The sequence below is a fragment of the Drosophila ficusphila genome, unplaced genomic scaffold, assembly GCF_018152265.1.
Source record: "Drosophila ficusphila isolate 14025-0441.05 unplaced genomic scaffold, ASM1815226v1 contig_855, whole genome shotgun sequence".
Classification (NCBI taxonomy): Eukaryota; Metazoa; Arthropoda; class Insecta; order Diptera; family Drosophilidae; genus Drosophila; species Drosophila ficusphila.
The window spans coordinates 1,296,744-1,324,645 of NW_025064807.1; the positions used below are offsets into that span (position 1 = coordinate 1,296,744).

The window sequence follows — 27,902 nt, forward strand, 5'->3', positions numbered from 1 at the left end:
CGTAATTTTTTCCGGGAAAACTCTCCCGGATTCACACGCGCTTTTCACAGTTGACATAACTAAAAGTGGGAAATGCAGATGGGAAATGGCAAAATGGGGAGTTGAAGGGGACGCAGGAAAGCAGGCGGAGAAATGCAAGGAAATTGCCATCGACGCATTGCTTCAATTAACATAAAATGTGCATATACAAACACACAAACATGCACAGAAAAAATCGAATAAACAAATTTAAGAGAATACCATTTGAAATTTAAAATATTGGGTAACTTTAGTATTAAATAATAAAATGTATGAAGAATAATTCAAAGTACTTCTATACAAAAAAAAAGGATATATTTATAAGAATGTCATTAATTATTAACGATAACAATTATCTTAAGATACAAAAAATCCTCTCAAGTCATCTAACTTCTAGATTCTTTCTCCAGTGTATATGCTAGTATGTTAGTATGTATATTAGCACTTTTCATTACCACCTTTTAAGTTTTGCATATGTGCGCTAGGGTTCGGTTTACTTCCTTTATGAAAACCATTTCACACTGACTGCGAAAACTTTCTGCCAGACCCGGTCCACTTCTTCAGCCTCCCTTTTCCTCCGTCTACCCTAATTTTCACTCCTTTTTCCTGCAGTCTTCCCCCCTCTTCCCTCTTCACTCTCCCTTTTCCCGTGTCGGCAAACCACTTGAAAAGACTTCCCACGAACTTTCTAATGCACCGTCGTCTCCGTCTGACACCCAAGAAAAAGGAGGCGGCAGATCGGGGAGTCCAAAGGATTGTTGCTAATGCAACGCCTCTTAATCATTTAACAACCTTTCGCCCCATTTTCATTTTCATGACACCCACACACTGACAGGATTGTTGGTATGGAAGGAGCTGAGGATCCGTGGGTCATTGAACGCTCTTGGTTCGATTTAATGGGCAGATTTTGTAGGTTTACTGCTAGATGGGAAAGCCAATGGCCAATTATTAAGATCTACCCACAGCATCGACATCGACATCGACATCGAACTCGAACGACCCAATCGCCCCCGCAAAAGCGTCAAAAGTCGGCTCAATTAACATGGCATATTGGCCCCTCCTTTCTGTACTCTTCTTAAATCTGCTTTTAATTTTTTAGACTAGTTATAAAATTTAGTTAAGCAAAGAAATTCTTATTGAAATTGTAGGTACACTTAATGTGAATTCGGGAGAAGTACCTGTAGTATAAAATTATTCTAAACATGGGTATGATAAAAACCATTAATTCTACGATTTACTCAAATAAGTTATTGATCTTGTTTCCTACTTCAGATTGTCAAATCTTCCATTTAATTTCATGTCCATAGTTTGAAAAGAATATTTTCACAAACTAACTATTTTGCCATTCATTTACCATTGAAAGGTAACCTAGGATTCGATCTGCATTTGTCCCATCTTTCGCGTTTGTTTCTTGCCAATTGATTTCCATTTCATTTGAAGCCACAAACCCAGTCGCAGATGGAGAGTCTTCCACCGCAGTCGTCGCCGTCAAGTTGGTAATAAAAATTATTATTTGCAATTTAATTGCCAGCCGCACAACGCCCCAAAGGCCAAGACTCGCTCCCAAGCGACTTCGACATTGATTTGGTCTTGAATGTGAGTACCCATAATCTCGGGCCCCCTGACTCAACCCCCCTCTGCTCCTCCCCTGTTTTTCTTACCAGGAGATATGTGGATGTCTGATGCAATCTCTTGGCCATTGGCGCTTGTTTCTGGCTCTGCGATCTGCGATCTGCAGTCTGTGTTCACTGTGGCTCTGTGCTTTTGCCCCCTTGTCATTTATCGAATATCGAATTTGAATTGAAAGCTTGTAAATAACACGACGAAAAACCAAAAATCGAAATTGAAATTCGGCATCGTTGCAGATTTAATTGAATTTCGACGCATATGTGCACCTAAATGTATGTTTGTATGTGCCTTTCGATATCATAGGTCAAAACCTCTTTTTTGGCTCACATTTATGGGTAATTGTTCAAGAAAAATATATGTGTGGAAAGGCAAGACGTTAAGAGCTTAAAATTTTCGGTGTGTGTTAAATATTTTTGATATAAGATGTAAGACGATATGAGTAATACAAATCACTTTCAGTTCTCAGAAAAGGTTTTAAAAATATTATTAAATTCCGACTAAAAATCTTAATCAAAAGGTGTTTAAGTACACTCTTCAAATTCTCAGAAATTGTAACACAAAAAAACGAGATTAATTCAAAGCCAAATGCTGATCTTATGGATTCATATAAATATGCGAAATTAATATTCGGCAATTATAAACCTGCAAACGCAGTGACAAACATAAGGGGAATTTCGCAAGACCAATTCAATTACAAAGCGTGCAAATTGGAGTATTGGGACTCGGTGAGTCACTTGACAGACCAACACTTGAAAGAACCGAATGATTACTCATTCTGCGGAATCAGTGTTGCCCTTTTAAAGATGAAATCCTGTCATGCACCAATATCATACTCACAGCTAAAGTCATAAAACTAGCAAAGGAATTTAAAACCACTAGTCATGTTTTAATTAAAATGCTATCAACGCTCATTTCCGCTTTCAAACACTTAGCTGTCTTACTTTATTTTATTAAAATTACGCCACACTTAAGAAAATGAGCTTTTTACTCAATATTATTATCACTTTTCTTTTAATGTAAGCCGCAAAAAAAAAACAAAATTAAAACTAGAAGAAGACATGAGGGTCCGTTTTTTAACGTTTTGCGATGTCCAACTTTTTTTTTATAGTTTCGAGTCTTAATTTTGTAAAAATTACGCAATTTTAGAACAGTGAGCTTTTGGCTCATTTTTTTATCTTTGCTGTTTCACTGTAAACCAAACCGCAAAAAACCAAAAGAAAAACCAGAAGAAGAGATGAGGTAACGTTACCCACATTTCCGTCAAATGTCAGGATCTACACCTCATACCTTTCCATGGCCAACACATCACACTGGGGCTATTAAGCACCTTTCTCCCCCTTCCCCTCCCCTTTTTGCTTTCCCCTTTTCACCTTTCCCACAAACCCACAACCCGAAGGGGTAATAAAGTTTGAGAGAGAGAGACAGGAGTCGGAGGAGAAAAACCTTCTGAAGAAAAGACAAATCACATAAGCAAATTGGTTTACAATAACCGCAAAACGGAAAAATACAAGTGGTAGCCCGGGTTTTTACAAGGGGGTCAAGGGGAAGGAGGGGGAGGCGGCGGAAAAAGAAAAATGGGCGAGTGTGTAGGATAGGACAAAAGGAAAACCGCTCGCAGACACAAATATCACAAATTTGCCAGGCAATTTGCATAAAACTCATATTTTGATGCTGCTACTTCCCTCTCTTTTTTTTGTACCTTTTCTAGTTTTCTTACATATTTTTTAAAGGCGCTTTGGGCTAGCAAAACAACTAAACAATTTGTATGCACAAAATTAAAGGAAAAAAACTTAGAAAAAATGTATGCGAAAATCCGTTGTCTGAGATTTCGTAATCGAGAGAGCGGGCCACATATGCAGATGAGGTAACCGAATGTTAACCGCTGAGGTCAACCGGTAATAATATGATTGTGCAATCGGAAAATTGTCTTTAATTCGCAGGTAAGACCAACTAGTCGAACTAATTAAACAGTTTGAGAAGGCCTGATCCATCATAGATTTATTCAATCAACCAGTATCAGTATCTCTTAATTTTCAGATATGTACTTGTTTTCCAACTCAAAGAGCATCCGATAGTATTTTTTGGCAATTCAAAAAACAGGCAAAAAAAATTGACGTACAAGAACAAAAATCGCTTCAAAATAAAAAAAATAATTTTATTATACATAATATTTTCACGACTGAAAAAAACATGAATTTTTTCCGCTTATAAGCGAAAAAAGTCGGGGAAATTCAAATCTTGAGGCGTTCACGGAAGAAAGAAGGCTATTACTGGCCCAGTTCTCAAGATAATTAAAGCCAAGGCGATTTGGGCAAACAAAAAATTACAAACTTATCAGGACAAAGAAAGGAAACAAACACAACTTCATTGTGTAAGGATAGAGAAGCATTTAAGAGGATTCTAAAAATGACAAAAAACAGAGCGATATTTACATTAGACAACCTTTGTAATATATACCTATATTTAATCATAAAAATGTCGATATAATTTGATACTCATTTTCCCACCCAATAGGCATCGGGAGTTATTTTTTGAAAATTCAAAAGAAAGTCCAATTTCCTTTTTTAAAAATATGTATTTGTATCAATGTCCATGCGCTTATCAGCATGGGCCGAAATCAAAAGGAACTACCAATATGTAAGTTATGGCCAGTCATGGCCAGTGGGGGAGTACTCTGCATCTTTGTAACTCTGGTCCTTGATGCCTTCGTCCTTCCTTCTACAACTTCAATCTTTATTCGTACGAGTTTACTTTTAAAATCAAACAATAAGCGCTTTAACGTTACAATTCTTTTATTAGTTCACAAATCGATGACTTGCCGCCTCGGGGGTAAAATTGAAATAGAAGTAATCTTAAAATATAATTCGCGTGACTTGTTGACTTCATAACGCTGGCAGAGCGGTTGCCGAGGCAGCTAACGATCGGTCAGTGCTCTTCCGTTGTCGCGCTGCTGATAGCAGCGCATCCGAATATTTGGGCTAACGTGTAGCTAAACTTCGGATGATATTCGATTGCCCGCGGCGATGGGAAGGGGTAGCGGCAGCAATTGTTGAGGCAGCTAGCGTGCGGTCACTGCTCCTTTATTCTCACGTTACTGCCGCGCTTGGCCGGTGTTAACTTGTATAATATACACAACATGGAACTACATTTTTTTTGTCATTGAGTAGATGACCTCATATTTCGACACTGAACGGAAAATATTTATTTGTTATAAAGTTATTTAAGGAATAGCTATTATTAATATTTATTTTGCTTTAATGAAAGCCGAGATTTTTCTTTTATTATTTGAGAGATTAATGCTATCGCAATGAGTATTTGTAAGGGAAAAATAAGGGATAATATAATATATATGTACCTATATGTACATAATATTTTCAGGGCTGAAGAAAACATGGATTTTTTCCGCTGATAAGCAAAATAAGTCGGGAATAATCAAAGCATATCTTGAGGCGTCCTTCAAAGAAAAAAAGGCAATTACTGGGCCCACTTCTCAGGAGAACTAAACCCAAGGCAATTTGGGCAGACAAACAATAATAAACTTATCAGGACGAACAAAGAGAACAAAAAACACAACTTAATTGTGCTAGAATTAAAGAGCGATTAAGAGGAGTCAAAAAAAGACAAGAAGCAGAAAGACAAAATGGAATATATATTTAATCATAAAAATTATGATCTAGTTTTTTTTTTATTTGGTACTTGATATGCATTAAATTCAAAATTAGTACTCAGTTTCTTGATTTTTATAAGACCTAATGAATTATTTCACTTACACATTTGAATATGGGTCATAGAATAAAAACAAATCAATTGTGGAATCGTAGGGCAAAGAAAGAATCTATTGAGAAGACCGAGAGAAAGTTCAAGACTCAGAAATACATAAAAAATAGTAGGGCGCGCCTTTGATTTGAATCTTTTTTGAGTCTGGGTCGAGATTTTGCTGCAAACATTGTGCATCTGTTAATGCACTTGCATCCGGGTCGCTAGAGAGCTTTGAACTTGCAGCTGAGAAATCGAGAGCTAGAGAATGATATATATCATGCCAAATTGACCCAGTTGAAAACCGCAAATTCTCTTGGCCAAGTCACCAAAAATAAACAGCATTAATCATCGAATGCAAAGCAGCCAAGACAAAAAAAAAAAAGAAATATGTAGACACTTGTTGCCTCCCACGAAATAAGGATGGGAAAATTGCCAAGGGGTGGAAAATGGGAAAACTGACATCAAGCAACTGTCGCCAAATTGGCTTTGGCTTGGCGCCCCCAAATAAAAGGAAATATATATGCATATGCGAAAATAAAAACACTAACACAGTTTTGGTTCTTTATGTCCCCGGCATCTGCCACAAAGCCAAAAGATGAAGTGCCCGCAAAATGTGGCAGAAAATATCTAGTTTATAACGCATGCACTTTTCATTTGGAGATGGAACTTTGTGTGCCCTTTACTATATTTGAAATAAAGTAAGTGAAAGTACTAATAAAGTACAAAAATTTCGTTTATTTATAAACAAAGAACAATTCAAATAAACATAAAACCATAATGTAACCCCAGTCTTTTACATCAGTTCAATATAATGTTAAAAAATATTATTAATATTATATAAAATATATTCGAGGTTGATATATACCACATCTGTAAGCCAGAACATAAGAACAAACCAATTTAATATTCTCTACCATTTTGGCCGGAAGACATAAGCCAAATAAACACTTGCGCTGTTTGCCAAAGGAAAACCGAGCAATTAATATCAATGAGAGCCCACGCATAAAAAGCCGCAGAAAATGTCATAAAAAAATAGCCACAAGAACTGCAGCCAAATAATATAGTCGTAAAATAAAACCATGAAAAGATGCGCCGCCTTGCATCATCGCCAATTGCCAGACGCTATAAAAAATAACTTGGCAACTTGTGGCACGTTGTCCGCCACGCCCCCTTCCCGCTGCATATATGGTAAAGTATAGTATGCATATATAGTATGTACACATGTCTGATCTGAGTGTCGACTCCGTCATGGCATTTATTTTTAGGTTGCCGCTTGCCGCCGTCTTGTCTCGTGTTTCGATTGGTTTCGCTGCCAAATATTCGTACACTGCGTTTGATTTACTTGCAATTCGCTGGCACAGTTTCGATTCAGTAGGCCAGCTGGCCGAGAAGTCTGTGAATTCCCTCTTTATCGCTACCTTTTTAGCTGCATAAGGCACCCACGCAATTTACAGTGGCCACAACTTGCAAAGCCTTATCGAACATGAAGAAAATTGGGTGGCGCTCTAGGAGCTCTGATAATTTGTTTATTGTCTACACATTGAATTAATAAATTCTGTTCAGCAATAACTGCAAACCGATTAAGTAAATATATGAAATCTATAAACAATACACATAAAACACATAAGTCAATGAAATAGTTTCTATATAATAGCTACAAAAACTATGGGCACAACTTCATTCAAACAGTGTATTTACTTTGTTAAGTATAACCAAGTCCCATATAAATTACTTAAGAATACCTTTAAAAACAGCAGGCAAACTGTTTACTATTAAGATTATATTTCTCAAATATTCACACGTTTAAGGCCGAAAGGTCTCGATGGAGCCATAAAAGGCATTTAGAGATATTTGGTGTAAACAAACAACAGAGCCACAAATGCACGCAGACATTTTCCACTTTCACTAATTGTCAATTCTGTGGGCTGATCGAAAGACACAAAAACCGCACACTGGAAACTGGAACAAACCGACTAAACTCAGGGGAAAATGCTGATAAGTAAACGATCGCTCTGTTCAACGGAATTATGTCATTATCTTTCCTCGGCAAAATAAGCTTAGGCATTCAGCATTTGCCATTTTTTTACTTGTTACTTAAAACAGCGTTGATTGGTTCCATAAGCTTGGGTTAGATTCAAAAATTAATGGCTTTTGTAAAAAAAAAACTAGACAACGATAACAAGAACTTTATTAGAAAGCAGAAAACAATAAACAGAAAGCTTCTGTTTTTTTTTTTTTATAAGGAATTACCAAAAAATATGTATAAATGGAAGCTGAATCTGATTTCATGCGACACATACTAATATGCAAAATTTCATTCGTGGGTGTCGACGGTAAAAATCCCAAATTCAGACAGCGGCAGGGAAATGGTTTTTGAGAAGGGGGCCTGTTGTTGGAAAAGCAGGGCAGTGGGTGGAGGGCGCCGTCTCTGTCGTATATTTGCGATTGGTGTTGACTGAAAAGAGAGTAGACAGCGAAAATTCTTCAGACCTATTCAAGATTATTGGCCTGGTGCGAAGTCAGCTACGCCCACGGGCCACGCCCCTTTTCTGGAAGGGCGGGAGCATTCAAGTGTTGCACAACAAAGTGTGAAATGGATTGCAAACTAGTTATAACGATGAAAGAATACGCTGACAAAACTATCAGAATACTGTTTTATTAAAACTAAATTAAAGCTGAATGTTTCTTAAATATATTTAAGTTAAGTAAAACTAAATTTAAGCTCTTACTACACATAATTATATACCTATTTCTATTATGCATGTATGTATTATATTCTTTCAGAAAAAAATTAATGATTTTTGTATTATTTTATAAGCTTCAATGTACATCTTTTTAAATAAATAGCTTACACGAAATATTTTAATATATGTAATGTTCCTTTTTTTCGAACTTAAGGGTATTATAGTGTGAATCGCTTTGTACATTTCCTAAGAAAAGGGTAATACTTTTTGTCAGCCCGACTGATTGACGGTAGCGCTGAAAGCTGATGTCCATCATCAACACCAGGGAACTGAGAAACGAGAATTCCCGACTTAGAACCGAGAAGTGAAACGCAGTGTATGGATGCAGATCTGGTGAGTTTTCTTCGCTCACTTGACAGAGATCATTAATAAGATTTATGCGCTATTAGTAGAACCAGCCACAGACCATAAATAAGACAAAACCGCGGAGGCTTCCAGTTCATCTCCGACCAAAAACCTGTTGACAAACGAACATCTGGAGCTGAAAAACGTAGGGCAGAAATGTATTTGCATATGAACTAAAGCAAAACCCAGATCAATTACTAGGAAAGAAAATTAAAATGAGGCTTGCAATCGCCAACACCCTAGTATGATGATAATATCTATTTATAAAAGGTGATACCCAATGCTCAATTAGAGGAATAATCAAAAAAAAATTCAAATAAATTACAATTATTTAAAAAAGCAGACTGTGTTTTATAAGCCATGTTCCGTGACTCTAAGATTTGAAGCTATTAACATATTTGCACTTATGGTATTATTATCAAACTAACAAAGCCTAAAGGCAACTCATGGACATTTCCATTTTTACGTCATCATAATTTTCTTACTGCACCTCAATTACCAGCTACAGTTGTTCCCTTTTATTTTCATTATCTACAATAAATAAATAAATAAAGTAATCCAAATTTTATAAATAAGTTCAATTCGCAAAAGCCACATTCTTCTTTTTACTAATTCTCATAAATACTTACAGCTCTTTCTTTTGAAAAAATTCTGTTAATTGTTTTCAGACCCCTTATAACATAGTGACTCACCAATTTAAAAGAGAGCACGGCTCTGCTTGCTCTTAAAAAGAAAGCACACGGATCTCACACACACTACCATAAAACGTTACACAGAGAGAAATTGAAATTGTAAATTATGTTAGTACATAATGTTAACACATACTGTTCCTGAAATCTGAAATGAAAAAACTCTAAATTAAATAAAATAAGGTTACTGTATAAGCTTCTTAAATTGGAAAATTTAAATTGAACCATAAATTGTTTAAAAACAACATGTTTTTGTAACATATGTAAAATTATTTGCACTTAAAAGATTATTTAAGCATGTACCGCACAATTATACACTATTTTAAGTTTTTTTTAATAAACATTTTATTTTTTTCCGTGGACAAGATCGGAAGAGAGCAAAAGAGCGCCGGCAGAGCGAGCTTTTCAAGATGTTGGTGCACAGCTGCTGCGCGGCACACGATTTTGATCACTTCGCCGGTTCAGTTCGTTGAGTTCGTTCAGTTATAAAGTATACGTCGTTCGGGTTGGTTTCGAGTTGGACCCAATTCAAATAAAATAAATCGCGAGCTTTGTCAAATGATTGCCATAAGTGAAAATTTTTGTTAAAAGGTTATACTAAATCCTTAAATTGTCCTTAAAAATAAAACCAATTGTACAAAAGCAACAATTTCAAAAGCCCTATGAATAATTATTTTGCATAAAGAAAATTAAAAGAGCAATATAAAACAAAAACGAACCCCGGCAACCGGTGGCCGTAATCAAAATAAAAATTACGCTGGGCCATAAAAATATGAGTGTATAAATCCAATTAAAAATTTGATTTAATTTTATTTAAAATGTAACAAAGTTATTGTGACTTAAAATGCTTGAGTTTTATTATTTTAAACCGTGCCCTATGCGTTTTTATATAAATCTATAAAATTAAAACGAAGGCGTGTGCCAAAGTAAAATATTTAGCAGTTTAACATACATTTAACTTGAAAAATTCTTCAAGCTGTTTTTGGGAATCGAAATAAAATGCATATTTGTGTGCATAAAAATGTTATTCGAGAGCCGAAATTTAACAAATACAATATTTAAAAATCACGTTTTACATAAAAAAAAACGAATTTTGAAAAAGAAAATCTAATTTGTATCCCCCTTTAATTTTTTCAGAAAAGTGACTAATAGTGCGCCAAAAATAAATTTTCGCGATCGGCGTGCTTATTGTAATTGAAAATAAAGTAAAATACGCAACTGCAAAAATGAACCTCATATTTGTGGTGGTGATCGTCGTCTTTTTAAAGACGACAACAAACGCGTATACCAGTTTATCGAATGGCATAAATAATAATAATCTTGACGCGAGGAATTCGACCTTGAGCAGGACCACCTCTCGCCCACCCACCAACCGCTTTCTGCTCCGCTTCAGCCTCCCCCAAGACGACTTAGACGACTACGAGAACAAGGAGGACGACTACGACTATGCGGATGCCACCGAAGATCCGGAGCCGCAGGGCCAAGACAACCTGTCCCAGTTCCTCCACAAGCGCGTGCCGCGTGAGCAGACCAGCCGCTATCACGCCCGCAGTCTCAATGAAAAGTTCAGGTCGCAGGTCGGCGATAATCACCTGCGTTTCCCCGCCGACGATGAGCAGGTGAGTCTCTCATTTTTAATCTGGGGAGACCCGGCGAAGGCAAACACTTCGCAGAACCCATAATACAATATTTTCATTATCAAATATTTGGAGGGGCTTACTTGAACGATACCCTCTAAGAAAAACCTAAGAAAAGTAATAGAGTATGCGTTATCGTTCTAGAAAATTGACAAGACTTTGTTTTAAAGATAACATTTTTATGACATTTAAAAAGGTTGCGTATTTGTTATAAAAAATGCTCAAAGAGAAAATAAGCTTGTAAGAAATACAAGCCATTTTATGAAGATGTTTTACAAAAAAGAATTAAAATTCAATTAGATTATATTTATGTTATATTTTTCATTACATTCTTCAATCTGAGAAAAGTACATTTATTTGCTGAGAAGTAAAAAAAAATCAGATAAAAACGAATTTTTTCTTGTACTTGAACAAAACTTTTTATAAGGGCAACCTTGGAAAAACATCTATTTAAAAAATATTTAAATTTAAAATATTACAAAAGTCAGAAAGTAAAAAAATATTCTTGTACACAAAGTAGTAAAAAGTATCTTGTGGAAACAAAGATCTTTTGGTCAAGTTAGAATCCCCTAAGTGTCTTCAGTGGCTCCAGCTACTTGTTGCGCATTAGAATTGTAATGGTTATTGGTAATCAGTTCTCGATCGGAGCGAGATGGCTCACCTTGAACCTCGGGCTCGAGTGATTCAGTGACGGGTGACTAACCCTGGGACTCGCTCGCAATCACTTCGATCCGATCTGCGGTCTCCACTCGCCGATTGCGAATCGCAGATCAGAAGGCCCACCCAAATGGCTGGCGATCGAAGGAGAGAAGGAATTACACAACGGCGGCAATTATGAAACGTGTTGCGGCAGGTAGGAGCCACTAATTTGGTTAACGAGCCAATTTGGTACTGGTGTGCGGAACGGTAGTCATTTCAATACCGAAGCCCCAGAAGAGAGATCCCTGCCCAACGATCGGTTTCATTCGGTTTCACTTTCCGGACTTTAATTGGACCACTCTGCTTAAAATTGAATCGAGAGAAGGGGAATCTTCAGAAGAATCTGTCGCTGCAATTTTTTTTCTTATCTTTTTTCTGTCAGTATTGGACAGCTGGCCGACGATCACAAAAAAATAAGGGGAGCAAAGTAAACGGGTTCTTCAAGGGATCTTTAAGAGACGACTCTCCGTTATGGTGGTCCCTTGTTAATTGGCCTAATTGACACGACAACTTGTAACTGGAGCCGCCCTTAAAGGGAAATCAATCGTGACCGAATAAGTGGGATTTTACGAGGAACAATTTCACTGATTTACACTGATTACTCATAATTGAGATGGAACATCAAATGTAAGAATCTGTCAATGATAAGAAATGAGATGGAATTGTTGTGTATTAAAATAACTTCTTACTAGTAACGTGTAAAGGCTATTTGAATAAGGCTATTTGAATATGGGTAACAGGAATAATAGAAATCAAATCAATCAAAACTTAACAGTTTCCACGAAAGCTAATTACAAAATAATTATTAGATTTATTTCATTACATTTATGCGGTAGCAGTTAAGCAGCACATTCATTTTCATTCGTTTGCAAGTGCTAAATAATTGAAATAATTTTGGAATTCCCCGAAGCAGTTGACATCATCGCTGCTCAAGTTTGCTTTAGACTCCCGATCAGATCCGATTTGTTCGCTCGTCTGTGAGTCTGATTTGGGTTCTTATCGCCGCTTTATAGGTGCACAAATATATATTCTCCAGTGTGTTGGGTGGTGTTGTATTAAGCTCCGTTGAATTGGTGTGTGGCTGATCCACTCAGGCGGCATAAAAAGCGCATGGTTTTATGGTCATGGTTTTACCTGAATATCCCCAACTCCCCGGAAACCCATCCTTTGAGCGCTCAAAAGAGGAATTTAATATCTGCTCGCTGGAACTGAATTCTCGGCACTCCGTTTTCCCTTCCCTCCCCCGCCCATTTACCAGGCAACCACCCACTCGCCCCGGGAAATCGCTGCACTTGCTTTCGCACTCCCCCAGATACATCATACCATTTTCTCTCTGTGTGTTTACCTTTGTCAGTTTATTTGCCATCACATTCCATGTGCATAACTTCACTGAGATTAACAACTAGGAATGGGTCTCATATCTCGGCCACCAGCTTACAAATTCCAATAATGTGGTTATTGCAGTACAAAGAAGTCGTGGCCCTGACAATAAATGTTTTATTTAAATCAATGTTGAATTGTAAGAAGGGACGCTTAAGAATACCGATGGATATAAATGAACCTTGCTTAGATTACAAATCAAAGCAAACCAGACGCAAATGGGTCAGTAAAAACACGAGCATAAAACAAATCGATTTAACCGATTAATCATCAAGAACTTAGTTGCTCCGGCACAAGGTCAGTAAATCTGCATATGTATTTATAGGCACATTTGCGATTAATACAACTTGATCTCGTCGCCAGCATCGCGGTCTTACAATTGTATAATCGCAATAGTTGAATGACTAGAAAATGCCTTTATCTTCAACGAGATTGGAATGAAAAGAGGTTATCTACGGCAAATATACACCAAGTTGGCAAAGACTTTCTGGGGAACGGGAATCCAACACTAGGGAGTGACATTAATCAGGGCCGGCGGAGGGCGTGGGTATTATGGGTAGTACTACCCGACTGAAACTTCGGAAGGTGGGTAATTACCCACCTGAAAAACAGAGATGAAAACCTTAAAGTGGTCTTAAAAATTGACTTAGCAAATAAAGAAACATAAAATCAGTTCAGAACAATATGTTAAAATGTATTAAAAATTAATGAGACGACCTCCGCTTATCGTTTGTCCGAAAAATCACCCACCTGGAATCAAAACGTTTCGCCGGCCCTGACATTAATAACCCACAAGATGTTACATTCGCTATTTGTGCTTAAACTCGATGAGAGATAAGGCGCAAAGCTCGAACAATAAATTACAATAATGCTTTAATTAGCTAGAGTGTGACAAGTATTATAAATTAGAAATTCTGACAAATTCAAAATTAGGAAATGGTTTATAGCTACTGAGAATAACTAATTAAAACATATATAGAAATGATTCAAATAAATAATGATGTTTAAGCAAAGCCCAATTCATTTTTGTTCAAACTAATATTTAAATTAATTCAAAGTGTTTCCGGGAATTCGGATCTGCACTTTATAATTGAAATCATTTCACTTTCGATTCTCAGTAAACACTACGTGATCCGCCCTCAATAAAAATCTAGTTTCCCATTATTTTCGTGTTGATCCCATCGATTGCCACATAGAGTTGAACGATGAAATCTTTTGCCACGCACAGATTCGGGGATAATGTAAATTTCGACGGGATTTCTGATTTATTGGCAGTCCTAAAGTTTTCCCCAAAAAATAAAAGCTAATGACGAGCAAATCGGCTTATGACATAATTGCAAACAGCTTTCGTGCGGTCTACATAGTACGATGTGGTCGTGATTTATAGCCCAACTCACATCAAGTATAAATAATGCGGAAGCTCCCAATATATGTGACAAATCTATAAATTTATATAGATTTTTTTTGTCTAGCCTGCCACATATTATTTAATGAACGCCGCAAACTCGGCGGAAAAACGATCGGGGAAAGTGTAGGGAAACTTGTCGCTAAACCAATAAATTTCGACGCAAAGAGTTCACGCTTTTTGGCTGCTGGCCATAATTAAGTGGACGCGACTGTGCGAGCTGGCTGATTGATCGCCGGCGACTTGCTGGCCATTAAACGGGCCATGCGCCAAGAGTCACGCAATTAAGACCGACCAAAAATTATAAATCATCGCCAAGACGAGGCTTTAATACACTCTACGCGAACATAAATCATATGGAATTCCTTTGTTCTAAATTTAATAACGATCCCCCTTGGTGATTTGTTTGTTCTGAGAAAGTTTTGCGGAATTAAGTGAATTTTATTTAGTAGGGATGAAAGAAATCGTGTTTCGAAATATACTTCATTCAGCATAAATCATTTCTTGTTGTGATGATGATATTCAAGTGTAAAAGCAACAATAATAAAATATTCTATACTACTCAGACGTTGCTCTATCTGTTGAGTTCATATGTACTCGTAAATATATTTCATTCATCATTTTCATGAACGCAACCTAGAGAGGTGTGCTAGGTGTACTCTCAGCATTCCTGAATTCCTACTTCCGTATGCCGCACTGTTTATTTGCGTGTTGGTCTGCTGGCTAAAAAGTCAATATTTCCTCTTTGTCAGTCAGTGTATCGCCTTTGATAAATTCAAACAAATCGCAGAATGAAAATCTGGAGCAGGCCAGACAAGTCGGTTGATCGGTGTGGCAGCAACGTTTCAATCTCGTAGGCAATCTAGCTGCAATCTATCGGTGCGTGTGGGCGTTGCAATTAGTGGAGTCAGACAAAACCCGACACTCCCTGCCCCTCTTGAGATCCAATCGAGTCCCCCCATCCATTTGCCCAGACATGTTCTTCGGCTGGCAATCAGTTTCTCGATCGATTCCCTCCGACGACGATGATGATGACGCCTCGGTTCACATTTCCGGCATTTGCCGAGCTGCGCCAACAGCAACTTGCAACATGTTGCAGCCAGTTTTGTTGTGAATGGGCGATTTAATTGGGAGGCGCCTCTGTGAGTCGATGATTCAACTTCTGGTAGGGATGCAGCCAATAAACAGTGGGAATTCTCATGGAATTCACCTCCATTAAATTAGAGTCAAAGGCACGATCCCACTTAGACGAAAATGTTTAATGTCTGGTTTTTTGTGTGATAAGCTCTCAACAATATTGTTATGATGTTATAGCTATAGAATTCTATAATTAAAGCAATCAACTGATTGTTAATTAAAACAATATAGCTGTTTTTTATAGCTGAATTTCCTTTATACTAAAAAACAATAATAAACTTTTTTTGATAATAAGTGATAATGAAATTATTAATTCGAAATGACTTCCCTTTTTGTTTATCAACATAAGTTATTATTATTTGTCCTAATAAGTCTGTCTGTCTGTTCCTATTGCAAGCCCTTTCATTCTTAAGAAAAGATTTAATACATATTTTTGTATTATAACCTTCACAGTATCAAGTAATAGTGGAAAAAGTATTTAAGTTTGCATCCCTGAACTCAGGCGCCCAGATCTCTGGCCAAAACAGCACCTCTCTGTCATTGACATTGGATGGATATTATGGCCATTTATGGTCCCAAAGGCGGCGTCTTTGCTTTCTGATTTCTGCTTTTAGCCTTGATGCTTTCCTTTTGGCTGCTTTCGTTTTCACAGTCGGCCGAAAGCAAACAAATATAAAACTGTCATAATAAACGGACCAAGCAGTCGCGGCAGATTTCGCGGTTACATTCGCTCGTTAAAAATTGAAAAGCATTTTAAACAGCCAGTCCTTTTCGCATTTCAATTTTGTTTCTTTTAAATGCTTGCACCGCTAAAAAGTATAAAATTGAATAGGCATAAAAATCCTGTAGTTTTAATTAAGATGTAAAAAAAGCCTAGTGAATATGCAAAGTGTTGCCGATTTTAATTACTTAAGTTAATGGTCGAATTGCGACGGGGGAGGGCGGTGTGAGTGGCCGCGTAATTGGTACTTTAATGTCAAAAGTGTAAAGAGCAAGCTGGAAAACACAACGAGAAAGAGAAAAACTCATGACACATTAAGCATACGCCATGTGGTCCGTCCATAAATCCCCCCTTTCATGTCTGGCCCTTGTTTGTTGCCCTACAAAAAAATGAGCCTATCGAGGCGGACAGTTTACCAAACGCAGCTCGCTGCGCTTTTGTATACATTTCCACATTTTCCTTGCTTAGCTTTTAGCCAAATTGCAATTGCTACATTTTCCTCGTCGCATTCAACGCAAATTAAGGAAACACAAACTAAAAGGCCTAAAAGACAGCCAAACTTTGTATGAACTGGGGATGCCCTTTAAAATGGAATACATATTCAAAAATATTTCGGATTTAAAGATTTGATAGGGATTTTAATGTTGCCAAATGTGTGTGCTCGTGCAAAAACTTAGTGTTGTTTAACACTTACTTTTTGAATAAATCAAAATCAAATTCCATTTAAATCACTTAACCCACAGGTCAACCAAACTTCCGAGTCTATCAAATAAAAAAATACAATTTTGCACTGCAGTCAAGTGCTTTCATTTCATCGACTTGGTTGCTAATCGCGAATTTCAACATGCCCCTCGGACTGAAAATTCTAATTTTGCCTAAGCGATTCATTGTGAGTCTACTTGCCCGTTTTTAGTCGAGAACCCCCAGGGGAATTCGGGAAAAATAAAAGATGAAAATGTGGCGAGGTCGCGGGACGTTGTGCACATTTAGTTGGCTTTGTTTGCTGCACTCTCTTTGGCGAAAACAAATATTGGATTGTAGTATATGGAACTCCGAACTCCCCCTTCTCCAACTGCACTGCCCTTTCTGGCAATTATTAAACCCCCCTCACACCCACCGCCTCTGTTTATTTGCACAGTTGTCGGCGAATTTGTTGGCCAGACTTCTTTTTTACCGCCTCTGCCACTGTTGATAATGTTTCTCCTGTTTCTTTTTCATTTTTTCATTTTTGCTCATTCACGCATTTTACAATGCGGAAAGGGGCGGGGAGGGGAAAGGGGGGTATTTAATCTTGACCAGGGACAAACCAAAGGTAACACCTTTATGCACAGAACCTCGCCTGTCACGCTTTTAGTTCTGGGTCTTTGAAAAAGTACACTAGTATTAATAGTTGTGCAAAATAATTAAAGAATTATTAGTCATAGCCCTTATATAGAACAATCTACTTATTTCTAAACTACTTCAAAATCTTAATCAGTTTCCTATTTATCAAATGCAACTGAATCAAACATTTAGCTTAAAAACTCCTTAATTCTTGTTTAGTTGCTAACGTGGTTTTCAATATCAAACATTTTTTCACTGTCTACCAATGGAAAGGTTTTATGATTTCACAGCTCTTGGTTCAAGAAAACTATTTGCGAATATTGATTTTATTTTAAAGTGTAAGGGATGGCGGATCATAAAACAGGGTACTGGGTGCGCTATTTGCATTCGGCTCATAACTCTTTTGATTGCAAATAAACCCACGACAGGCTCTTTATTATTGTTGTCGCTGCTGTTGCTGTTGTTGTTACCTTCTGGCTCGTAAAATACCAAACACAAGTCACACCCACGCCAGGAATCCCAATTGAGGCTAAACAAAAAAGGTGTGGGAAAAAAAACAAGAGTGAAAAATAATAAAGAAACTGCTCCTCCGACCAAAGCATCCTTCAAACGCTCGAAACAGAACAAGAGGCAAATGCAAATGAGTTTTGGTGTTTTTTTGTATTATTTTATATGGAGTAGAGGTGGTACGGGCCTAACACAAAAAAAAGTCAACTGTATTTGAATACTGTCAACCCGGCAGACACTTAATGTCTTTTTTTTCTGTTCATTCATGTGTCCCTGCTTTAACTTCGGTTATGCAGTGAAAACATTTAGGACTAAAACTCCAGAAATGCATTTAAATTTCGGTTTTTAATGATTATTGTTAGGGTTAATTATTTTAACGCCTCAAAAAGAACATATTTGTACTTGATATATTGAAAAAGTAGTCATATTTTATTTATAGTAAAACAGATATTAGCCTTATTAGAAATGGGAAATTAAAAAAAAATGGGAAATCAGAAAATAATAATAGTTTATATTACAGTTGAAAATTGTATGAATTTTGGAACATTTCTAATTATTTAAGGATGAATTTTCAGTGTAGCTGTAGCTCCGGTTCCTGCTCCTAGGATTGGCACAGCAGATTGATGGTGATTCGAGGGGACCAGAGGCATGGCACGGACTTTCGGAAGGCGAAGGGTCGGGGAAGTAGCCAACTGCCAACCTGGATGAAATGGCCGTGTCATGGCTGAGCATGCGTAATGAAGCTTAAGTAGAACTGGTTATAAAAACAGAGCTAAGGTGCTTCCTCCAAAGTGCTAGGGGAAAATGGGGAAAGGGGCGATGGAAAGCAAATTGAACGGGGAGATTCCAGATCGGATTTGGATGACTTTGTTGCATCTAGGCAAAACGATCGTTGTAAGCAAATGGGCAGCAATAAATATCTATTAAATGGTAGTGATGATATGAAAAATAATGAAATGAATACAATAAAAACTATCAAAGTATACATAGGTTCTCGATTTCTAACAGTTTTTAATATGTAATAGATGCAATTAACAAAATAACTTTGCTTTACTTTATATTTATAACACAAACAAAATTTAAGGGCGGTAAAAATAAATGATTTTTAAGGAATATTTTTATTGGCTTTGTTACTACACAAGCACTTATCAAAATTAAATGAGTTAAACTATCAACTAAAATATAAATTTAAAAAACTACAAAAACATTTAAACTGCTGTTCAAAGAAACTAAAATGAATTTAACCTTCATTCCGTTAGAACAAAAGATCCCTGCAGTCATGCAGATCATTAACTTTAACCCGAAAAAGTGTAGTTCATGCATCCGAGCCATTAGCTGCTTTGCATGCGGGACATGACTCGGCATAGCCTTCAATTTCAATCCACAAGCCACCCACTTTTGCAGCCCCAACCCCCACTTTTCCCCATTTTCCCCCTTTTCGCTGGCCATTTCACTTAACGCTTTGGTGACTCTGTTGGGAATGCGAATGGAGTTGTATCCTGGCTGCTTTATCCTTTCTGCTCCTGCCGGTGTCATTTTTCTTACATGCACACTTCATTTATTACACCCAGAAGGAAGCCACTCCCGCTTTTCCGATTTTCCACCCCCTCCCCTCCCCTCTCGTTTTCCCCGTCGCATTATGTATCACTTATATGCATGTCGTTAGTTTTCATGACTTTCGGGGGCGCCTTTTTGGGCTGGGAGAAAATCGTGGGAAAAGCAAGTGCATGCATCCCTTTGTTGAAAATCGATATCAGTGTGTGGCAATGCAAATTGTAAAAGTTTTCCCCGCATCCGCTGCAGTTGCTCTTTGAGCTGTAAGTGATAGCTTTTCAGGTGCTCTCAGGTGTGGCACGCAGTTTTCCCTTTGCACCTGCACTTGTTATTTCTCTTTGGCTGCGGCTTTTCTGTGCAGCGTGTTAAAAATCTGTTAAATAAATCAAAATTGCTGCGTTGGCACAACACGGCAGCATAAATCACAGGGCATGAATTCAATTTTTATTTTTATTCGCTCTTAGCGAAGGAAGCTTAATAAAAAAAAATAGCATAAATAATAAATCACAAAAAGGAAGCCCTTATTGAAGATAAATTTAATTAAAACAAAACAAACTCGATTTATTGCAATACGGAAAACTTTAATACCACTATCAAGTTTTTATAATTGAAAACAACCTTTAAGGAAACTTGTTGTATAAATAAAGTTAGAAATATTTTGTTTACAAGCTGTTTTGCCACACGTAATTCTTGATTGATTGAATATTGTAAAAGAATTTTTGCATTTGCCTACCACATTTTACAATCCAATTTATTAGCTGTTTTTAATATGTTTTATGCAGCCTATTTTGTACGCTTATACCAAATGGCAAAAATTGCAAAAAAATATATGAAATAGGAGTGCGATGCTCCAGCATGTTGTGCAATAATAATGAAAGCCGCAAAAAATTGTTTTCCCTGTGAATGAAAAATAGAGTTACGTGGTCGTTTCGCAACCGAAAAAATAAATAAATGGTAAAGCGACATTCAGTGTTTGTCCACATATGTTGTAACATTTATGCATGAAATTATTTCTTTTCAATGACCTAATATTTTGTATTTTATTCTTTGATTTACAGAGCGACGACTATCAATCCGATCAGCAGCCGGGCGTTTTGACAAGATTTAAAACGCAGATGCTGGGAACCCAAAGAGACGTCGAGGAATTCAGGGAAAGGACATATAATAGTGAGTACTTCAGCCTTTACCCCTTGGAAAGTTCTCCCTTTGGATGGGGTTCATTGGGGCCATTAAAGATGACTCCCTTCCCCCGTAATTGTGCTGCAAATAGATGTCCGAGGCGCCCGGCTATGATCATCACGTTCTGGCCATAAAAACGGTGCTAAGCAAATGCGCCAAGCGAGTTCTATGCAATTCTCTATGCGAAAGGGCGAAACAAGCCAAAACAAAATGCCATGAAATGGCCTTTGATGTCGAAAAAGAAGGGCTAGGCGTACAGTTCAGGTCAAAATAATAGAGCAGAACTAAAATACAGGACTGCTATCACTGCTAAAAAAAACTAGGCTTTCTAATAATTATTGAGGATAGCTAAAACAAAAAAAAAACTGATAAAATATTGTTCCAATTTTAAACTTTTTATCCTTATGAAATCTTAAAATTGTTGTATTTTTTTATTATAAATTGAAATTACAATTTCATTCGAAAAAACTTATATACTCACATTTGTATACCTATATACATTCATTTTTAAAATTTTTATTTAAAGTTAAAATTTGTATGGAATTTTATATTTCGAATTCGGTAACTGTAACTGGAGCCTAGAGCAATCCCAGTTGTTTTTCCTGTTATTTATGGCAATGGAAATGAAAATGACTGTTTTATCCTTTGGCACGTGACTCTGCTCTCCTTGTGAATGATGGGAAACCAGAGCACAAATGTCAACAACAGGATGGGTGAAAAGTCAGGCACGAGCTTAACTCCAGCACTTTACTTTCTAACCGTAGAAAAGTGAGTGAAAACTCCGCCTTAAGCAGTTGAAAAATTACCCAAAAAATACTTTTCCTCAGCTTTTCAACGTTGTTTGAACGTTTTTTATTTCTAGGAAGAGATGCATCTCTGCACTTTCATTGCAATTATAAGGAGAGTTTTCTTGTTAGGTAAACACACAAACCGCCTTCTTTTATTTGAAGTTGTTAGTTGGATTTTTTTTGGTTTTCGATGATGAAGTTCAAGACTTGTTTACATTTTGCCAATTGCTTCATTACAAGCTTGGAGCTACTAGGCTTTACAGAATAAACATTAGAGGTGCAGGGAAAAAAAATCCCACCAACATTATCGTGCAATATAATTAGGTATAATATATACAGAATTAAAAAAAATATTTCTTTTAAGTTTTTAAAACAATCTCAAAGTTTATAATTTAATTTAATATGAAAAATACATACATTTTATTAAGGCTAAAAAATAATCACTTTAAGAAATTGTAATACATTTTTTAGTTGCTTTCTGCTTAAAAGAGATTATTTATTTATTGTTGCTGGCATAATGTGCCTATTATTTTCTGAGTGTATCAACAATTACGAGACAACCACAAGTTTAACCCAGACCCCTGACAATGAAATGTGAGCTCGGTCTGTCTCAATATCTTTCTTTTATCTCTGCCCCCTTGGCCCATGTTTTCCTTCTTTTGCATTTGAGTGGAAAATTGCTGTCGCTTAATGGGCGCGAAAATTGTTTTTGGGAAAACCGTTAAGAGCGTGTGGACAGAGTCGGCTCAAAAGCCAACGAAAGTGTGTCACCGAGCCTGGGAAATTGTCAATGGAATTGCCTGTGGATGTTGCAGTAAATGCATAATGATGCAACAATTTTCTTATCACACTCGATATTTCGCGTTGCAGTTGTTGTTTGTTGTCTGTTTGCTTTAGTTAAGTAGCAACGTTTAATAAATATTTGCTAGTTGTCATAGCTGCTTGTTTTGCTGATTAGCTCGAGGTAGCATATTCGTGTGACTCATTTAGTGATGAATAAATGCTGCTAAATTTAATAAACAAAAAAGAAGGAAGTCAATTATTTTTGACAGTCTTTTGGCAGCAATTTTATTTCATGTAGTAACTTTTTTTAACGTTGTTCTAACTGCAATTCAGTTTTTAATATACAAATAACAAAATAAAGTTTGCTGGAGGCTGTAAACAAACTTTTTAGAATAAATCTTTTATTAATTCGTTATTTTCACGCAGTTTTAACATTGCGATTTAAGTTTTTGTAATGTTGTATGAACAAAACTTGATCTTGTGCCTAGGACAAACTTTCCTTCAATTAAATGGTGTGTAACATTTGGCAGCTGTCAAAATTGCTTTATTGGCCAAGACCAACTGTTAGCCGTGTTAAACTATGGCAATTTGGGGGGAAGCCACCCCGCACCTCGTCATCATCCATGAAGACCGTAAGATTGGCCCACATTTTCATGGGCAATGCCGTCAAGTTCAAAGGCAGCTCAGCAGACTCTCCTTAACTCAGGCATCAGCATTGCAATTTTCCCGTCCCTCCCCCCATTTTCCAATCCCCCTTCCCCCTTTGAGGTCCCTGTGTTTTCAGTACTCTTGGCTTGTTGGGCTAGAGCCCCTTGAATTATTCATGTGGCTGTTGTGGCTGGAGCAGCTTCGCCAACTCTGCGGCAGTCGAACACCTTCCTCACCCTTTGTTACTACAGCTTTGAACTACGTCAACTACACTGAAACAAAAACTACCATCTTAGGCCAGTTATTAAAACATAATTAAGAGGGAATCCGAGGGAAACCAAAGAATGCGTGGTTTTTAATTCTGATGACCATTCCATTTTCAGTTTTTACATTTTCAGTTTTTACGATGATATGACTTATCCTTATAAATCTTTATTTATCAGATAACAATTGGTTGATCTTTTGGTTATAGAAGTCATAAAAATTCAGTAGACTTCCAATTTGATTCTATAGATTTTTATTAAAGTGCACAAAGCGCACCAATCCCCTGCCAGCGCGCTCGTTAAGTTGATGATTCAATCATGGAGCATTTATGAAAATTACATACGGACCCAACAGTTGAATCTCCCTTGGAGATTCGCCTGGAAAGTTGTTCTCCCAGTAGGTGAATGAATGGGGACTGGGACTAGGACTTGGGATTAGCTCGGTTAGCTGAACATTGGGTGGTCTTTGAGCACACTTTTCCTCCTTCCCCGGCGATCCGCTTGGCTACCCAAACTTTACGACCACCAGACGCACGAGAAAAATGAATTCCGCATGCAAAAGATAGCTTCTGATCGCTTTTTTTTATGGTCGCGACAAAAGACGATAAATAAAACTCGCCTGCAACGGTAAACTTAAGCTGGCCTTAAGGCCTTTAGGGGGCAATCTCCAGCCGCCGATCAATAAAAAAAGTCGGTTCGCACAAATGATCTTGAGTCGATGGCATGGAAAAAAAGCGCAGTGGGCGATTAAAAGCGCTACCGAATCGCATGCGAAACGCGCGCGAAAGTCATTGAAAACGCAAGACGGAAATTTTCTGGCAGTTTAGTGAACTAACCGATCGAAAAGGCGAATGAACCGCACTTTAGTGGGCTATTAAGTATCGAACCCGGTGACTGGTTATTCCAATGACACACATACGAGAGAAAAAACTGCATTTATGCAAATAGGTTGTATTTAAAACGAAACATTTAAGGAGAGCACTTAAAGCAGCGAGGTGCATTTAAATGCTTTTAATTAAACATATATTGAAGTTCATTTAACTGTTATGTGGCAATATAACTACAAAGATTTTTTTTATAAGCATTGAATTTCAAACAGAAATGTAAAAAATTACAAAGAGTCTATTTTTGCTTCCCCAATTTGTTAGAAACCAAAAATGGATGTCTATCAATTTAAGCAATCACGGCTAAGCTGCTGTAGTTATAAAAAATTAAGTTTGGAATTAAGGAAATAATGCACATGATATTTATTACAAATTAAAACTTTTATAGGGTGCAATATAAACCATTTCCTATTTATATAACCTTTTTTCAAATGCATATGCACAATTAAAACACACCAATTCCATTAATGTTCCAGGTACTCGCAATGCCCAACTGAACCGCTTGGCCGCCGAGCACCTGAGGATGATGGCCACTGAGGGAATCTGCCGGGAGCCCAGGCAGGAGGTCACCTACATCACGAGGGAGACCAACACGATGTACTCGCCACGTGCCACCATCCTAAATAGGTGCAGCGACTTGAACGGCTGCTGCGACGTGGGCTTCACCTGCCAGGCGAAGGAGAAGGAGTGGGTGCAGCGGGTCTTCACCGTGCGGATTGGCAACTACAGCCAGACCAAGGTCCTCGAAATGGAGAACCACACGCTGTGCGGTTGTGTGAAGGTGGGGATGCGACGGAAACGCAGCCCCAACTGCCAGTGCCCCAAGCACTTCATCGACTTCAGCTGGAAGGGATCCCATCCGGAGACAGTGGGGCAAATGGAGCGGGATCGGGTGGCGAGTCGATGCCGATGCGACTGCCACCTCAGCGACTTCACCTGCAAGCGGTTAAAGAACGGCGAGGAGGGATTCTCGGTGATGGAGCGACTGTGAGTGAAATATTTAACTATAAATATTACATTACAATTAAATAAATCTCAAAATAACACTGAAAAGGAATTTTCGCCCAATTAAATAATCACTGCAATATAACAAAAAACGAAATAAAGAGCTTCAATTCCTTAGGTTGAACTTAATTAAAAATCATTTAAAATTTTATTTAAAATAATCCGATATTCAAGAAGATCTTTATCTATGTTTGTAAATTCCTATGTTTTCTAAAAAAAATTTTCAAATATAGTTCAACCCCAAATGAAAATTATAAGTTAACTTTTTTACTGCTAAATAATATTAAAATTACAATCAATTTTCCCATTAAAATTTAGCACATTTTCTTTTCCGTTTCAGTCGCATTCAAAATGGAGACAGCAGTCCGCCGTTCTGCAATTACGGACCTTATGATATGAAAAATGGGCGCTGTCCGCGCCCGGGACTCCCAAACGGAAATATGAATCTGAAAAAACAATTCCAGCCTAGGCGCCAACATGGCCAGAGCTAAACCAAATCCTCAAAATACACTTTAACCATAATACTATTTAAATGCCCAATAGCCATAGAACGAAATGTATTCAGAACTGACTCCTTCGATTGACGAAGAGACTTCCCCGATGATAATTGTTACACCAAATGCATTTTGTGGGAACTTCCATATGATTAGTCGTTAGTATTATGAGCCATAATATTTAAACAAGTCTTTTATTACACGGAAAAGAGAACCCTTTAAAAGGTAACGCCTTAAGCCCGTTTAATTTTTAAAACAATGCCGGCCCATTTAAATATTTTTCATGAAGCTCCAAAAAATACTTTTTTTAACACCTGAGCAACTGTACTTAGTTTGAAAACAATCAGTTCCTTAACTAACTTAATCCTTTTCTGAAAAAGCAAAGTCCTGCCGACTGTACTTGATTTTATCCGTTTTTCTTTTCTGGGTGTAATGATATTTTTTGTTCTGATACAGCTAAGAAACAATTTAAATAGATTTTGCTGCAGGTACTCCTAAAAATCTGCTGTTTTAGTAATTAATGCTGAAAGTAAGATGCCAGTTAAACCAGCTAGAAACAAAAAAATATATTTAAAAGAGAGTGCCAAGTTCCGATGAGAAGAAGTATTGCTGAACAACATTCGAGAGTACTTAAGTTAATGTCAATTAAGTTCATCTCCTAGTTTCTTATGTAATATACTTATATTGTATACAAATAAACGATACTTCTAGTCACATCAACTTATTTATTTTCCTGAGTATGGTTATCGTTAGAATTAAGCAGCCATAAGTCATTACATAAATATCGATGGAGTAATATTCAATGAAATTTAAATGCCTTGCGGGATTATATAAGTTTGCAGCTCCTTTGTGCCGAATGATGTACTCAACCCAAAATGTGGCTAAATCACTGGATTTTAAGGGGCGATCTCTATATATTTCAGAGGCTTTTGATATATTTTCAACGTAACTTGGGTGACTGAGTATTCGATGCATTGTTTTGGAAAGTTCTGAGTGCGTAAGATTGTGAGTGGATAATGTCAATCCAAAATTCTTTGACTGCATTCTTTGAAGATTCGCTCGTTGATCTCCAATCAAAGGTAATCCAAGCATAGGAACTCCATAATAAAGAGCTTCCGAAATGCTTCCCTTTCCTCCGTGAGTGATAAATAGTCTAACTCTTCCGCTGGCCAGTAATTCACGTTGAGGCCACCATTTGCTCACTTTTAAATGGGGATAATCCGAGCTGATGTCACTTCCATTGGATCCATCGTAGGTCCAGTATATATCATAATCATGAAAATGAGAAAAGGCCTTGGTAAAAGTTTGCACTAATTTCTGCGGAGATTTGCGCCAAGTGAAACGGGATCCCAAACTGAAGATGATAATCGATCGATTGGTAAATAATAAATCCAGTAAATTACTATATCGTTTCTGCTCCAAGACTATGCCTCCTATATCCACCATATTCGGAACAACAGGAGCTATAGGTCCCTCGCTGATCATGTGATGATTATTCAGAGCCAAAACAACCGATTTGCGCATGGTTTCAAATTCTGGATAAGTTGGTTCAGGAAAGTGTAATCTTATAAGAAAATGTTAAATGAGAAACCACTTTTGTAATAAATATTCTCAAAGCATACCTATATATCCTGGCCAGAACTCTCCTCGCTATGACTTCCATTAGTTTCTCCCAAACCCCAAAGATCCAGGCAGAGATTCCACTCCTCTGGTGACCATCATATGGTTGTGGGACATACCAACGCTCCTCGGGATTGCCCATCAATGAATTTACGAATCCAGTTGGCTGTTGGGTGGAAATTATGGCCACTGGACAATTAAAATGGGCGGCAACTCCCAAAAGATGATCGTTGAAGTGGTAGCCCATAAGTAAGAGATCGTATGAAGTATGGGGAGGGCTTTTCATAAAGTTCCTCCATTCTGGCTGACCCAGCAAATCTCCAGCGTGTTCCAACCGCTTAAACCTGCGTTCCAGTCGCTCCAATAAATCCGAGGAAGATTCATGGCGATTTTCCTCCGCTGGCTGCTTCCATGGAATGTAAATATGGGTCACATTTCCCTGAAGCTCGTAATCCCCCAATGGCAATGTGGTGACCAAAGTCAATTGGTGACCCTTTTGTAAGAGAGCTTGACACACAGCCAAATGGACCAGCAACTGGGACCGATGCACATTAACAAATAGACCCAAAATGTGATGGGTGTTCACTAAAGTTGAGTTACTTGAGAGCAGAAAAAATGTGGAAATGAGCCACAAAAGTGACAAACTGACCGGCGATCGGTGCATGACTGAGGTCCGCGAAACAAATTCTCG

The 27,902-nt window shown here is 37.5% G+C and overlaps 2 protein-coding genes across 2 annotated transcripts; one reads left to right on the top strand and one right to left on the bottom strand.

Moving 5' to 3' along the window:
- Positions 1-9,644: 9,644 nt before the first annotated feature.
- LOC108100122 lies at positions 9,645-26,311 on the top strand. Its single transcript, XM_017203875.2, has 5 exons — positions 9,645-9,775; positions 10,322-10,803; positions 20,606-20,714; positions 24,569-25,079; positions 25,438-26,311. Exons 2-5 carry the CDS (start codon positions 10,411-10,413, stop codon positions 25,586-25,588), a joined length of 1,164 nt encoding a protein of 387 aa, XP_017059364.1. The 5' UTR covers positions 9,645-9,775; positions 10,322-10,410; the 3' UTR covers positions 25,589-26,311.
- LOC108100121 (UDP-glucuronosyltransferase) lies at positions 26,303-27,899 on the bottom strand. Its single transcript, XM_017203874.2, has 2 exons — positions 27,214-27,899; positions 26,303-27,155 (listed from the first exon to the last, which is right to left on the bottom strand). The coding sequence occupies exons 1-2, from the start codon at positions 27,873-27,875 to the stop codon at positions 26,303-26,305; spliced, it is 1,515 nt and encodes a 504-aa protein (XP_017059363.2). The 5' UTR covers positions 27,876-27,899.
- Between the last annotated feature and the right edge of the window lie 3 nt (positions 27,900-27,902).